At 34.4% G+C, this 17,131-nt stretch overlaps 1 protein-coding gene across 1 annotated transcript; it reads left to right on the top strand.

Moving 5' to 3' along the window:
* Nucleotides 1-996: 996 nt before the first annotated feature.
* On the top strand, nt 997-16,845 carry LOC133541465 (peripheral myelin protein 22-like). The gene is made up of 5 exons (XM_061884909.1): nt 997-1,155; nt 1,669-1,757; nt 8,453-8,546; nt 8,629-8,769; nt 16,188-16,845. Exons 2-5 carry the CDS (start codon nt 1,680-1,682, stop codon nt 16,343-16,345), a joined length of 471 nt encoding a protein of 156 aa, XP_061740893.1. The 5' UTR covers nt 997-1,155; nt 1,669-1,679; the 3' UTR covers nt 16,346-16,845.
* The last annotated feature ends 286 nt before the right edge of the window (nt 16,846-17,131 follow it).

Below are 17,131 nucleotides of genomic sequence, written 5' to 3'. Positions count from 1 at the left end.
AGAAAGAGCACTACAAATGAGCAATATTTTTGCACTGTTATACAATTTAATAAATCAGAAACTGATGACATACGGCTGTATTCTACTTCTCTATCTTTTTTTTTTCAACCAAAAATGCTTTGCTCTGATTAGGGGGTACTTCGCTGAAAAAAGCTTGAGAACCACTGCTCTAAAAGCCGTAGATGTTATTGTCACATACGCGTGCACAGTAGATGGCAGTATTGTCCTGTTTAAGTGTGTCACAACATTGCTGTTTACTGCAGACAAACTGCTTTACGGTAGACAAAAACGTGACTGCTGTTGTTGTGTGTTGTGGCCGTGCTGGGGGGACGTTAATGAGACTGCCTAACAATAAACCCACATAAGAAACCAATAACTCGCCCTCGATCATTCTTCAGTTATAACGTCATCGGGCAGACACTCTGTTTATATTGCGGGAAAATCTCCGCCTGAATTTCGGGAGATTTTCGGAAGAAAATTTGTCCCGGGAAGTTTTCGGGAGAGGCGCTGAATTTCGGGAGTCTCCCGGAAAATCCAGGAGGGTTGGCAAGTATGACACTGTATGGTATTTCTCCAGCAATGGTGACATAAATTATGGTAATTTGAGAGGGAATCAATGAAGTCGGACATCACTGAAGGCCTAGGTGGGAGACGCTGGGCCCACCACTGTTGTTACGATATGCTGCAAATGACTTCTTCATTCACAGTCAACAATATTGTGTTTCCAAATGCATTTATTTGAACTCCAGGGCTCTTTTTATGGTGCATTTGACAGCTAATAAAGTGTCCTGCGTGCATTGATAGCCCAAAAAAATGACTGATTAAATGTCATCACGCAACACGATAACATCGGAATTTGTCAAATTGAGTCGTGAAAAAACGTGTTTTTAATAAAAGTACAAACAGGAACACATACCAGATGACAGGCCTGGGCGGGAAGAGGAGTTTAAACAGGGGTGGGCGGGGGGGAGTGGGCTCCTGGTGACGTGCAGGCCCTGCAGGGCGGTGTCTACGGCCCTGAAAAAGTCCGACTGGGGTGTGAGAGCCACATCTGGAATAGTAACGAGAGAGGAGCACGATCACATTCTCAGCTTATTCTTTTTTTCCTCCCCAACCATCTCTCTCTTTTCACGGGAAACCAACTTTGGACTTTTTGTAAGTTTGGACTACTTTTGTTCTTCTCTTGCGGTTTTGAATGTGTCTTTTTTTTATTTTTTTTTGCCTTTTCGCTATGCAAACCTGAACTCCCCCCTTCTTTCTGGACTTTAACTCCGACTTTAACGGAGATTCTGACTCGGATTTATCGCGTAAGAAATAACATTGCGAACAAAACAGCAGCGTCGTCACTTTTCCATGCGCGTTCCTTTACTTACTACCGAACCTTTTTTTTTCAAGACCTTTTAAGTGGTTTAAAGTTCATTTTCCGGTGACTAAAGAATGCCTTGCGACACTTTCATTTCGTCGTAGACGCTTTTTTTTTTTTTTTTGGTGGGAAAAGTTAATTTGTAACAGGATACTCTCTCGCTGAAGTAAACATTGCGGTTAGTGCGAAAAGTGGGAAAATGTCTCCCTCTAGCGTCCGTAGCGAGGAAGTGCATCGATTCTTACCCCCCCTGGTTTAAAACAATTCACATGTTTTGTCTTTTAACGTGTGTTTTCTCTTCCTAGAATACTTGAAAATGCTGCTCATCTTGCTTGGAGTGCTCCTCTTGCACATTATCATCCTCATTCTTCTAATTGTGTCAACAGCAGCCAGTGTAAGTACTTTTTTTTTTTTTTTACATCCTTTATGTTCATATTCTGTAGAAAAACTATGGGAAAACGGGATAATTTGTATGATCTATTTTATATTTTTCCATTGAAGTTGTCATAAAAACTCTGAAAAGTTAGAGTTTACGAAAGTGGCTGGTGATGTAAAGCTCATGAAGCTCGAAAAAAAAATTAATAAAAATGAAGAAACGGAGAAAAATCTACTCCCAAGTGGGCCGGACTGGTAAAATCGCGGCACCATAACTTAAAAATAAAGACCACTTCAAGTTGTTTTCTTTGTTTAAAAATAGGAACAAGCACATTATGAAAATGTATAAATCGAAATGCTGTTGGTTTTTGTTGTTTTACATTTTCATGTATTTTTTGTCATTTTCTGAATACATTTAATTTCATTATTTACATTTAATGTTCATCAGTCAACTCATTGGTGTTCATTTTCAATCCATCAAGATGAAAAAAAAAATCAAAATCAAATTACAGAATGTTTTTTTATGTAGTTTGATAATTTTCCTCAACTAGCATCACCTCCAAAGTTACAAATAACTGCTATTGCGACATCCGGTGGACATATTCAAAACAGCAGTTTATTTCATTCAAAAATTTCAGGTTCATTTTTATACTCCGCTTTTGTGGCTTTTAATGCTTCACAATCAAACACTTTTATGTTAAAATACTGAACAGATGTTTACCTTATTCTAATAAACATATGTTCAGTATCCTGGCACCATATCTTTAAAATAAAGACCACTTCAAAATTGTTTTCTGTGTTTAAAAATAGAACAAGCGCATTCACCTTTCACTGGAACTAAGGAGCCAAGCCCAACTCCTGTAAAACCAACCCCACACCATAATTCCTCCTCCACCAATTTTCACACCCGGCACCATGCAGTCCGAAATGCACCGTTCTCCTTTGCCAGATGGAAAAATTGTGACTCATCACTCCAGAGAAGGCGTTGCCACTGCCCTAGGGTCCAGTGACTACGTTATTTACACCACTGGGTGATGTCTGGCCTAGATCAGGGGTGTCAAACTCATTTTAGATTGATACTTTTATTAGTAGATTGCACAGTTCAGTACATATTCCGTACAATTGACCACGAAATAATAACACCCGAATAAGTTTCTCAACTTGTTTAAGTCGGGGTCCACGTTAATCAGTTCATGGTAAAGTCAATACATCGGGGGGGCCACATGGAGAAAAATGTACTTCCAAGTGGGCCAGACTGGTAAAATCACGGCGCGATAACTTAAAAATAAAGACACCTTCAAATTGTTTTGTTTGTTTAAAAATAAAACGAGCACATTCTGATAATGTACAAACCATAATGTTGTTGCAAGGTTTTTTTACACTTACATAGTATTCTATCTTTGTCATTATTTATTTTTTTCGGAATAAATGGAATTCAAGAAATGTGCAATGGACGTCGAGTGGATTTAGTTAGTAGTGCGAGAGTCCAGTACGTGGACCCCGACTTAAACAAGTTGAAAAACTTATTCGGGTGTTACCATTTAGTGGTCGATTGGACGGAATATGTACTTATAAAATTTCCAATCAATCCATAGTGATCCAGCAGGGGATTATCTTGAGTGGAGACTGGTCCGTGGTCACCGAATAACCTCTCCACGCAGGAGAGGGTGGGCAGAGCAGAAAAGAGGCGGCAGATCAACTGGTCTAAAAGGGGGGGTCTATTTTTAAAGGCTAGAGTATACAAATGAGTTTTAAGATGGTTGTTCTGACTTCTACTAAAACACAAAGGTTTTCAAACTCATTTTAGATCGGGCAGTCACATGGAGAAAAATCTACTTCTAAGTGGGCCGGACTGGTAAAATCACGGCATGATAACTTAAAAATAAAGACAACTTCCGATTGTTTTCTTTGTTTAGAAATAGGGACAAGCACATTCTGAAAATGTGCAAATTATAATGTTTTCTTACACTTACATAGTATTCTATATTTGTCATTATTTATATTTTCCGAATAAATGTAATTCAATTCAATACATTTAATGTTCACCACCTGCTCAGTGGCCTTGTGGTTCGAGTGTCCGCCCTGAGATGGGTAGGTCGTGAGTTCAAACCCCGGCCGAGTCACGCCAAAGAGTATAAAAATGTTGATATTTTTCATTTTTAAACCATAACAAAATATATGGATTTTTTTTTTTTTTCTCTCACCTTTTAGGGCTCCCGGGGACCATACAGGGTCTCAGTCATTACTACTAATAAAACTTCAGGTTGATATGATGTAAAAAAAAAAAAAAAGTTTTATGCCTTGTTTGTCAAATAATATAAATAAAAATATTAAAAAATATATGTATCTTTTTTTTAAATTAATTTCTAAAATGACTGTTACAGTCATTTTAAAAGTATTGGGTTAATAAGTTAAGCATGACGATGGCAAAGACTAAAACAACTAATAATAATAGTTTATAATAATTATACATTAAAATAAATAAAACTAAAATATTAAAAATATATATTTCAAAAGAAATTTCCACTGAGGGCCGCACATGGAAAAATTAAAACAAGCGGGGGCAATTTTGATATTTTTCATTTTTAAACCATAACAAAATATATGGATTTTTTTATTTATTTTTTTTTTTACCTCAGTCATTACTACTAATAAAACTTCAGGTTGATATTTAAGTTAAAAAAAATAAAAAAAAGTTTTATGCCTTGTTTGTCAAATAATATAAATAAAAATATTGAAATATATATATATATATATATATATATATTTTTTTTTAAATTAATTTCTAAAATGAATGTTACAGTCGTTATTTTAAAAGTATTGGGTTAATAAGTTAAGCATGACGATGGTAAAGACTAAAACATCCATTTTTCTACCGCTTATTCCCTTTTGGGGTCGCGGGGGGCGCTGGCGCCTATCCCAGCTACAATCGGGCGGAAGGCGGGGTACACCCTGGACAAGTCGCCACCTCATCGCAGGGCCAACACAGATAGACAGACAACATTCACACTCACATTCAAACACTAGGGCCAATTTAGTGTTGCCAATCAACCTATCCCCAGGTGCATGTCTTTGGAAGTGGGAGGAAGCCGGAGTACCCGGAGGGAACCCACGCATTCACGGGGAGAACATGCAAACTCCACACAGAAAGATCCCGAGCCTGGATTTGAACCCAGGACTGCAGGAACTTCGTATTGTGAGGCAGATGCACTAACCCCTCTGCCACCGTGAACTAATAATAATAGTTTATAATAATTATAAATTAAAATAAATGAAACTAAAATATACTAATAATAATAGTTTATAATAATTATAAATTAAAATAAATGAAACTAAAATATATATTTCAAAAAAATTTCCACATGGAAAAATTAAAACAAGCGGGGGCAATTTTGATATCTTTCATTTTTAAACCATAACAAAATATATGGATTTTTTTTTTTTTTACCTCAGTCATTACTACTAATAAAACTTCAGGTTGATATGAAGTTAAAAAAAAAAAAAATTAAAATTTTTTATGCCTTGTTTGTCAAATAATATAAATAAAAATATTTAAAAAAAATATATATATATATATATATATATATATATTTTATTAATTTCTAAAATGAATGTTACTGTCATTATTTTAAAAGTATTGGGTTAATAAGTTAAGCATGACGATGGTAAAGACTAAAACAACTAATAATAATAGTTTATAATATTTATACAATAAAATAAATAAAACAAAAATATTAAAAGTATATATTTCAAAAAAAATTCCACTGAGGGCCGCACATGGAAAAATTAAAACAAGCGGGGGCGATTTTGATATTTTTCATTTTTAAACCATAACAAAATATATGGATTTTTAACCTTTTTTTTTTTTTACCTTTTAGGGCTCCCGGGGATCATAAATGGTCTCAGTCATTACTACTAATAAAACTTCAGGTTGATATGAAGTAAAAAAAAAAAAAAAGGTTTTATGGCTTGTTTGTCAAAGACAACTTGTTTTTTTTATAGTATAACTGAAATATGCAGTTTTTATTAATTAGAGCCATAAAAGATCAATAATGCAGGGCACCATTGATTTTAATTCATTATTAAATTTGAGTAATCACAGTGCAAAGACAAATAAAATCCCATTAGATATAATTGGGGTGCAAAAGGTGCTGCACTCAAAATGATATATTTTATTAGTTGTTTTTTTTAACTATCAACACTTGTTACAAGATCAACTTCAGATATATCTGTCGATTTTACATTTGAACTATTTTGTTTGTTTTAAAGAAAACTTTGATGTATTTATATGGACAACCACACAATATATGCAATATTTTTTTCCACATAAAACACTTTGAAAGTGACATTTTTGAAGTAATTTGAGCCTTGAAAATAATTCATTATTGCATTGATTTTTTTTTTTTGTCTTTTTTTTTTTGAGCAATGGCAAAAACAGAAAAACAAAGACAAATGAAAAAAAAAAAACAGCCTGCAAGGCAGTGATAATTTTGACAACAAAATTTGATTTAGTTTTAGTCACAGTCTTTTGACTAAAATGTAATTTAGTTTTAGTCATAATTTAGTTATTTAAATTGTTTTAGTTTTAGTCTAGTTTTAGTTGACGAAATATCATGAGATTATAGTCGACGAAAACTGCAGTAGATTTAGTCGACTAAAGGGTAAATATGTAAACTTTCCCTTCAATTTCTGAAAGTCAAAGCAAAACGGCGGAAAAATCACCGATAGAAGTCGTATTTTGATGAAAATCATGTCTCAAATTTAGTATTTCACGAGTAAGCCGTGTAATAAACGGGATAACGTCGCGTGAGTTGTATGTTGTGGAAAATACTTACCTGTGTGTGGATTTCGGGGTGATTCGACTGTAAATGTCGCTTCAAGTTTGTTGTGTTTTTCCCCGTAATCCTCGATCTGCATTTCTTACACTGCGTCTTGTTATCTTTGATGTCAAATATAAAATGTCCCCATATGTCCTCTCTCCTCTTCCTCCCCGGCGTTGACATGTTGTCTTCTGTTGTCAGTCTCAAACGCAAACTACGTTCACGTAACTTCCTTACCACGTCGCTCTGATTGGTTCTCTTCCCAACTCCTCCCGCCTTTTCCTAACGAAATGAGTTCCGATTGGATCTCGTCTCTGGCAGACATTTTCGTCTCGTTTTTATTCGTTGACGAATATGTCAATACACCTCGTCATCGTCTTAGTCCATCCATCCATCCATCCATCCATCCATCTTCTTCTGCTTATCCGAGGTCGGGTCGCGGGGGCAGCAGCCTAAGCAGGGAAGCCCAGACTTCCCTCTCCCCAGCCACTTCGTCTAGCTCTTCCCTGGGGATCCCGAGGCGTTCCCAGGCCAGCCGGGAGACATAGTCTTCCCAACGTGTCCTGGGTCTTCCCCGTGGCCTCCTACCGGTTGGACGTGCCCTAAACACCTCCCTCGGGAGGCGTTCGGGTGGCATCCTGACCAGATGCCCGAACCACCTCATCTGGCTCCTCTCGATGTGGAGGAGCAGCGGCTTTACTTTGAGTTCCTCCCGGATGACAGAGCTTCTCACCCTATCTCTAAGGGAGAGCCCCGCCACACGGCGGAGGAAACTCATTTCGGCCGCTTGTACCCGTGATCTTATCCTTTCGGTCATGACCCAAAGCTCATGACCATAGGTGAGGATGGGAACGTAGATCGACCGGTAAATTAAGAGCTTTGCCTTCCGGCTCAGCTCCTTCTTCACCACAACAGATCGGTACAACGTCCGCATTACTGAAGACGCCGCACCGATCCGCCTGTCGATCTCATTATCCACTCTTCCCCCACTCGTGAACAAGACTCCTAGGTACTTGAACTCCTCCACTTGGGGCAGGGTCTCCTCCCCAACCCGGAGATGGCATTCCACCCTTTTCCGGGCAAGAACCATGGACTCGGACTTGGAGGTGCTGATTCTCATTCCGGTCGCTTCACACTCGGCTGCGAACCGATCCAGTGAGAGCTGAAGATCCCGGCCAGATGAAGCCAACAAGACCACATCGTCTGCAAAAAGCAGAGACCTAATCCCGCGGCCACCAAACCGGAACGCCTTGACTGCGCCTAGAAATTCTGTCCATAAAAGTTATGAACAGAATCGGTGACAAAGGGCAACCTTGGCGGAGTCCAACCCTCACTGGAAATGTGTCCGACTTACTTCCAGCAATGCGGACCAAGCTCTGACACTGATCATACAGGGATCGGACTGCCATAATAAGACAGTCCGATATCCCATACTCTCTAAGCACTCCCCACAGGACTTCCCGAGGGACACGGTCGAATGCCTTCTCCAAGTCCACGTAAATTATTTTTTATTTAGTTATTGTCTCGTTTTAGCCGGGAAAAAAAAGGACAATTTTTCGTCAACAAACTTAACACTGCTGCAAGGCAGCTTTGGGTCAAGATTGCAACTTTTTCTCGTTAAATTTCACATCATTCCACTTTTAAAAAAATGTTTTTAAACATTTTTGCAATATCATTTCCAGAATGTGTGGCGGGCCTGTAAGCAATTAGCCACACTTTGGACACCCCTGATCTCCAATGATACAAATATGTGCTATGGCGACATCCAGTGGACACATTTAGAACAGCAGTTTGTTTCATTCTAAAATTTCAGGTTCAAACTCTGATAAAACCTGTTCTGCGGGCCGTACGTTTGCCACCCCTACTAAACGCTGTTTGTTGTTGTGTTTACCAGGCCTGGTCTGTAGGTGGCGACACAAGCACAGATCTGTGGTACAACTGCTTGACCAGCAATGGAGGCTATCAGTGCAGCCCGGCCAGCAACGAAGGTTAGTCGAGCACGCCGTTGAAAATGGAGATTTTAAACACGTGTTTATTATTATTTAATGTGCGTCACGCCATTGTTTACAGATTGGATCCAGGCGGTGCAGGCCCTCATGATCCTGGCCGTGCTCTTCTGCTTCTTCTCCCTCATCGCTTTCGTGTTCCAGCTGTTCAGACTGGTGAAGGGCGGACGCTTCTTCTTCACCGCCATCTTCCAGATCTTGGCCAGTGAGTTTGCTCACGCCCCGCAATTTTCACGCCACACGTGCCGCCGTTTGTTGAGTGTGGGTTTGAAAAGGGGGCGGAGCCAACCCCCCCACCCACATAGGCAGGGCGGGGTTGACACTAAGTTGACCTCCGCGTTGTAGACGAGTCATCGGTGCACGGTGGTAATGTCCGATTGACATCTTATTTACACAATTTACATTTTTATAATGAATTGCTTGACTTAGATGCCTCATTTGTGGACCCTTTAAGGCAGGGGTGTCCAAACTTTTTCCAATGAGGGCCGCAGACTGAAAAATCTAAGTAGGCGGGGGCCCATTTGATATTTTTCTTTTTTAAAAGCAATACAATAGTTGTTGTTTTTTTACCTTTATGGCTTTCCTCAAGTTTGGTCCCCGGTCTCCAGAAGGGTGTCAGTCATAAAAATGTTAGAAATAAGTCATAAATTATCTTTTTTTTCATTTAACGCTTGAATTTTGAGATCAACTTCACGTCTGTTTGTCTTTATAACATTTTTTAAAATTTTGTTAATGTTTATTCCCTTTATGTCAAAACCCTTATTTATATAGCAAACACACAAACTATGCAAAATTTTCCCCCAAAACATTTCAAAGTGGAATATTTGACATGAAGTAATTGGAACCCTAAATAGGTCAATAATTCATAACAATAAAAAAATAATAAGTGTTGAAAATAAGCCAAATGTATATTTATATTTTTTTACTTTTAACGCTTAAGTCTGTAGATCTCTTAATTATAAGATGTTATAATTTTTTTTCATACTTTTGTGTTTGTTTTATGCCCTTTTTGTGAAAGAAAACTTTGTTTTGCACAAAATATGCAATATTATCCCCCCAAAATATTTAAAAGTGAAATTGTTTCCAGTGAAGTAATTGGAGCCTTCAGCAGGTCTTTGTGTTATTAGTGTCAACATTGCAACTTTTTCTTGTTACATGTCACTGTTTACTCTTTTATTACCCTCTTTTATGTTTGAAATTTTTATTATAGTATTTTTTTAGAATGGGCCGGGGGCCATTAACAAATTAGCTGGGGGCCACAAATGGCCCTCGGGCCGGACTTTGGACACGCCTGCTTTAAGGACACCGTACTAAGCCTGAGTGAGCCGAAACAGTCAATAATTATTATTAAAGTGTATAGAGAATAGATAAATAGCTAAAATGACTAATAATAATTTATCTTTAATGACAATAACACATGGAAAAAATAATGAAAAAAAATAAAATAAGCACAATAAATAGTAATACTAAATTATGATTTGTTATGAATAAAATAAATACCTTATATTATTGTAATAATATAATAAAAAAGTATAAAATTGTTAAAGACTAAATAACAACGAATTATATATTTTTTGTAAATAGACATAAAAAATTGATTTAAAAAAATATATGATTGACTTAACTAATTTCATATTACAAAACTGTTGTGTTACTCATTCACGGATGCCATTTTACTCTAAAAAGGTCAGTAAATGGATGTTTATATTTGTAAACGCTCTGAAGTGGGAAAGGAGTAGGTTTAACTAAGCTTTGCTTCTTCCTACTCCTTTTCGGACATGATGTAAACAGAAATTATATGAAATTGTGGGATGTATTATGCTGGAAGTGTGTTCATGTTCGAAATAAACCAAAATAAAAAAAGAAAGAAGACAACAAACCCATAAATAAGTAACAATATTTTAATTAATAATTATTATTATTATTTTGAGTGAATGAGTACTGAATAAAATAACAGTAAAATGTGATCCATCCATCCATCCATCATCTTCCGCTTATCCGAGGTCGGGTCGCGGGGGCAGCAGCCTAAGCAGGGAAGCCCAGACTTCCCTATCTCCAGCCACTTCGTCTAGCTCTTCCCGGGGGATCCCGAGGCGTTCCCAGGCCAGCCGGGAGACATAGTCTTTCCAACGGTTCCTGGGTCTTCCCCGTGGCCTCCTACCAGCTGGACGTGCCCTAAACACATCCCTAGGGAGGCGTTCGGGTGGCATCCTGACCAGATGCCCGAACCACCTCATCTGGCTCCTCTCGATGTGGAGGAGCAGCGGCTTTACGTTGAGTTCCTCCCGGATGGCAGAGCTTCTCACCCTATCTCTAAGGGAGAGCCCCGCCACACGGCGGTAAAATGTGATAAAGTCTTAAAAAACATTAAGAATATTTCATATGTACAATGAATTTAATACTCATGCATTTAAGATTTTTAAGTTAATAAATTAATTATAATGAATTATAATAGTTACTCATAACTATAAACAAATATATACCAATAAGAATAAACATAATGTAATAAAAATAATAGGTAAACATTTAAAGTAGTAAATGACATATTAAGAAATAAATAATAATACTTAATAGTAATCGTTTTGATAAATAGTTTAAATATGGCATATTATTAAAATACAATAATACATGGAGACATTATTTGATAAAAATAAAGTAAGCACGATAAACATTAGTGCTAAATAATTCATAATTTGTTATGAATGAAAGAAATACCGTAAAATATATATAAAAAAGGTATGATATTGGCTAAGACTAAATAACAACAAATACTATATTTTTTTGTAATTAGAAAAAAAAATATTTTTTTTTCAAAATTAACATAAATAAGGAAAAATATTTTTATCAATAATTATTATCATTTTGAGTACATCAGTACTGACTAAAATAACAGTAATCTGTAAAATGGGACAGTCTTAAAAAAATATAAAAAATATTTAATTTGTACAATGAATTTAATATTCATGCATTTAAGATCATTAAGTTATTAAGTTATTAACTTGATAATTTCAGTTAGATGTTGGCAAATACTATGGTAGTTACTCATAGCCGTAACTATAAACAAAAATGTATACAAATAAGAATAACAATAATGTATATTAAATGAGTAAATAATATTGTAAAGTAATTTCATGAGATATAACAAGTCTTCAATAAAAATAAAGTAGTAAATAACAATACTTATTAATAATCGTTTTAATAAATTGTATAAATACTGCATATTAATAAAATACAATAATACATGGAAACAATGTAAAGGAATAAACTATATTTGATAAAAAAAACAAAGTAAGCACAATAAATATTAATACTAAATAATTCATAATTTGTTATGAATAAAATAAATACCGTAAAATAGATAATAAAAAGTATAATATTGGTAAAGACTAAAGAATAATGAATAATATATTTTTTTGTAATTAGAAATAGAAAATGTTTAAAAAACAACAACACATAAATAAGGAATATTTTCATCAATACTTATTATTTTGAGTACATCAGTACTGACTAAAATAACAGTAATCTGTGAAATGTGACAGACTTAAAAAAACATAAAAAATAATATAATAGTTACTAATAAATGTATACAAATGAGAATAAAATTAATGTATATTGTATGACTAAATATCATTGTAAAGTAATTTCATGAGATATAACAAGTCATCAATAAAAAAACTACAAAATGAAAAGTAATAAATTACATATTAATAAATAAAGTACGCGCAAAAAATAATATTACTTAATAGTAATCGTTTTAATAAATAGTCTGAATATTACATATTCATAAAATACATAGCATAATAATAAAAAATTATAATACTATTAAAAAACATATTATAAGACCATAGTTTTGAGCACATGGGCACAATCTAAAAAAAAAAACTATAAAAATCTATAAAATGTAACGAATAAAAATATATTTAAAAAAAATTGTATAATGAATGTTACATTTATTTTTTTCAAAAGTATTGGGTTAATAAGTTAAGCATGACGATGGTAAAGACTAAAACAACAAATAATAACTATACATTAAAATAAATAAAACAAATAATCTTTAAAAAGTATATACTTTAAAAAGAAATTATTTATATAATGAATGTTAAATTATTTTGTTTTACGAGTATTGGGTTAATAAGTTAAGCATGACGATGGTGAAGACTAAAAAACAAATAATAATTATACAATAAAACAAATACAAATATTAAAAAAAATATATAGTTTTAAAAATTAATTTCTATAATGAATGTAACAGTCATTATTTTAAAAGTATTGGGTTAGTAAGTTAAGCATGCCGATGGTAAAGACTAAAACAGCTAATAATAATAGTTGATAATAATTATACATTAAAATATATAAAACAAAAATATAAAAAATATATATTTAAAAAAAAATTATTTAATGAATGTTACATTCATTCTTTTACAAATAAAATTATCTTAAAATATTTACATATATTTGAAAATTAAATTCTATAATTGTTACAGTCATTCTTTTAAAAGTATTGGGTTATTCAGTTAAGCATGACGATAGTGAAGACTAAAACAACAAATAATAATCATACATTAAAATAAATAAACCAAATAAAAATATTTAAAAATATATATATATATTTTTTTAAATTAAATTCTATACTGAATGTTAAAGTCATTATTTCAAAAGTTTTGGGTTAATAAGTTAAGCATGACCATGGTAAAGACTAAAACAACAAATAACTATACATTAAAATAAATACGAACGTTTTTTTTTTAATATATATATATATATATATATATTTTTTTTTTTTAAATTAAATTCTATAATGAATGTAACAGTCATTATTTTAAAAGTATTGGGTAAATAAGTTAAGCATGACTATGGTAAAGACTAAAACGACAAATAATAATAGTTGATAATAAAAATAAATAAAACGAATACAAATATTAAAAATATATATGTATTTTTCCCCAAAAATAATTTCTATAATGAATGTTACATTCATTATTTTAAAAGTATTGGGTTAATAAGTTAAGCATGACTATGATAAAGACTAAAACAACAAATAATAATAGTTGATAATAATTTTACATTGAAATGAATACAATATATATATATATATATATATATATGTGTATGTATGTATGTATGTATGTATGTATGTGTATATATACATGTATATATACATATATATACATGTGTATATATATATATATATACATGTGTATATATATATATATATATATATATATATATATATATACATGTGTATATATATATATATATATACATGTATATATATATATATATATATATATATATATATATATACATGTGTATATATATATATATATATATATATATATACATGTGTATATATATATATATACTGTATATATATATATATGTGTGTATATATATATATGTGTGTACATATATATATATATATATATATATATATATATATATAATTTCTACCAAATTCCACCCGGACAACAATATTGGGGGCGTGCCTTTAAGGCACTCCCTTTAGCGTTCCTTACAACCTGTCATCACTTCTGCTTTTCCTCCGTACAAACAGCGTGCCGAACCCAGTCACATTAATATTTGCGGCTTTTACACACACACACACACACACACACACAAGTGAATGCAAAGCATACTTGGTCAACAGCTATACAGGTCACACTGAGGGTGGTCGTATGAAAACAACTTTAACACTGTTACAAATATGCGCCACACTGTGCACCCACACCAAACAAGAATGACAAACACATTTCGGGAGATCAAATTGTATTTAATATACCATTGATGATTTTTGTTTTGTTTTTTGAAAGTTGATTTTGCACTGTTAAGTTATGTGTTATAGCAAATTAGTGCAGCAAACTGAGCAGTAATGAACTTTTTATTCATGCACATTCTCTTGCTACTTCAAGGCTTCAGTGTTTGATTCAGTCATTATTATCATTTTATTTTCAATTTTATTATTAGCCTGTGGAAAAAAAATATTTTGATGTTTACCACAGAACGCTGCAAATAGAAAAGAGGCATTCCATTTTTAGGGTCCGCCAGGCCCATTGCAAAAGGACTCCCAAAGGAATCCTTTTGCAATGGGTCAAAGGACCCTATTGAAACTGTAAGGTTTTATTATTATTATTATTATTCTTTATTGTTATTATTCCGCACCTTCGCACCCTAATTTGACCCCCTTAACATGCTTCAAAACTCACCAAATTTGACACACACGTCGGTATGGAAAACTTTCCCAACTTATTAAGCAACCAAACCCCAAAAATCAAAATTGCGCGCTAGCGCCTCCTAGGAAGAAACAAACTACAGACTGCTTGTAACTTCCGTTAGCAATGTCGTAGAGACATGAAACAAAAACCTCTATGTAGGGCTGACTTAGACCTAGATTTCATTATTTTACTTTCTAGGGCATAAATCAACAGAAATTTTGCAAAAACCCATTCAAAGCAAAATTTTCGCAAAAAATGCAATTTTGGCCTCTTTGAGCTGTAATTTGACCCCCTTATAATGCTTCAAAACTCACCAAACTTGGCACACACATCAGGACTGGCGAAAATTGCGATCTAATTAAAAAAACAAACCCCAAAACTCAAAAATGCGCTCTAGCGCAATTTTTGAATAAAACACAGAAAAAACAGACAAAACTGCTTGTAACTTCTGGTAGGAGTGTCAGAGAGACCTGAAACAAAAACCTCCATGTAGGTTTTACTTAGACCTACATTTTAATAATTGACATCCTTCAGCAAAAATCAACAGGAAGTTAAAAATTACCCCTTCAAAATAAAAGTTTTGTAAACACCCGTCACCTTTTTTCAAACGTTATCTCCTCTGAGCTTGTTTGTCGTTTCGGCTTCAAACTTGCACAGGAGAGAGTTTGAACCCATCTGATTAAAGTTATCGAAAGAGTTTTGACTACTGCTCCGGTTTTGATTTTATGCGCCTTCAAAGAACCCCTGCGCAAAGTTTCCTAAAAAATTTAATTTTTGCCTCTTTGAGCTGTAATTTGACCCCCTTAAAATGCTTCAAAGTGCAAGTTAAAGCTCAAGTATGCAAAGCGAAAGCCATTTATCAACAACATCCAGAAACGCCAATCTGTAATTTCACCCCCTTAACATGCTTCAAAACTCACCAAATTTTACACACACATTAGGACTGGCGAAAATTGCCATGTAATAAAAAAACCAAACCCCGGAAATCAAAATTACGCTCTAGCGCCCCTTAGGAAAAAACACAAACAAAACTGCTTATAACTTCTGTTAGGAATGTCTTAGAGACATGAAATTAAAACTTCTATGTAGGTCTGACTACGACCAGGGCTTGAGTCGCGGGGGCAGCAGCCAAAGCGGACCTGACCAAAGCAGCTTTAATTATTAAAATTGTATTTGATATTCCATTGATATTTTTTTATTATTATTATTTGAAACTGGATTTTGCATGTCACTATAAACTTATATAAGCCTTGCTTGCTCAATATTCAACGCAAAACTCATTTGCGTCCCTATTAAAAGGTTAATTTGTTCAACTTTGGCCCGCGGCTTTGTTCAGTTTTAAATTTTGGCGTGTTGTATTTATCATTTTTTAAGCCATGACTTGCAATGACGTCATCGATGTTCTCCCCAGGTCTGTTCGTGATGTGCGGGGCCATCATCTACACGGTGATGAGGGCGGACAGCGTCGCCGGCTTGGAGTTCGGCTACGCTTACGTCCTGGCCTGGGTGGCGTTCCCGCTCTGCCTCATCAGCGGCCTCATCTACATCGTGCTGAGGAAGAAGGAATGAGTAAGAAGAGGAGGATGAGTAATGGGAGGAGGAGGAAGAAGAAGAGGCGTCGCACTGTGCCTACTGCCCACAGACCAACACAGACTGACATCATCACTACCATCGCAAAAAACAAAAAAACACACAATTTGAGTCGTCGAGCTGACACGTCGGACACGTTGCCACGCAATCATCCCGCCTTCAAGATGTACATAGCGTCTGTGGTTTTTAGACATATTTATAGCATTTTTACGTTGTACATAGCGTCGTGTTAACATTGTCTCCCTCGTGGTTACGAGTGTGTGTCTCTCACACAACATGCAGCTGTGCCAAAGAATTGTCGCTTCAGCCGACCGATTATTTTACGTTTGTTGTCGTTTTTGTTTGTCGACGTGCCTTAACTTCCTGAAGGAATTGACAAAACTATTGAACCATGAAGTGTCTTGTTTTTGTTTTTTTTAATTTTACCTGAATTATGTCACTTGATATTACAAATAAAACATGTTGCATTTTGTTACCTAGTTTTGGACAACAATGGTGCTTTTTTTAAAAAACATTTTTATGCATAGCCTCTTTTGTTTGTGTATCGACTTTATCTTGTCCTTTTGATTAATTTGCTTTGTACAAGTGCAAAGTTCCAAGTATTGTCAGTATTATTTGAAATAAACCTTCACTTGACAATAAAAATTAAAAAAAAGTTCCCTTGGATAAAGTAGTTATGCACTTGAATAGTGTTTGTTTACACAGTCGGACGTTGCAGTACTAGAAAACAACCACTAGAGGTAAGTGTTGTCCACACAAAAATAC

This window comes from Nerophis ophidion, linkage group LG23 (genome assembly GCF_033978795.1).
Source record: "Nerophis ophidion isolate RoL-2023_Sa linkage group LG23, RoL_Noph_v1.0, whole genome shotgun sequence".
NCBI lineage: Eukaryota > Metazoa > Chordata > Actinopteri > Syngnathiformes > Syngnathidae > Nerophis > Nerophis ophidion.
This window is presented reverse-complemented; position numbering and strand designations above follow the sequence as displayed.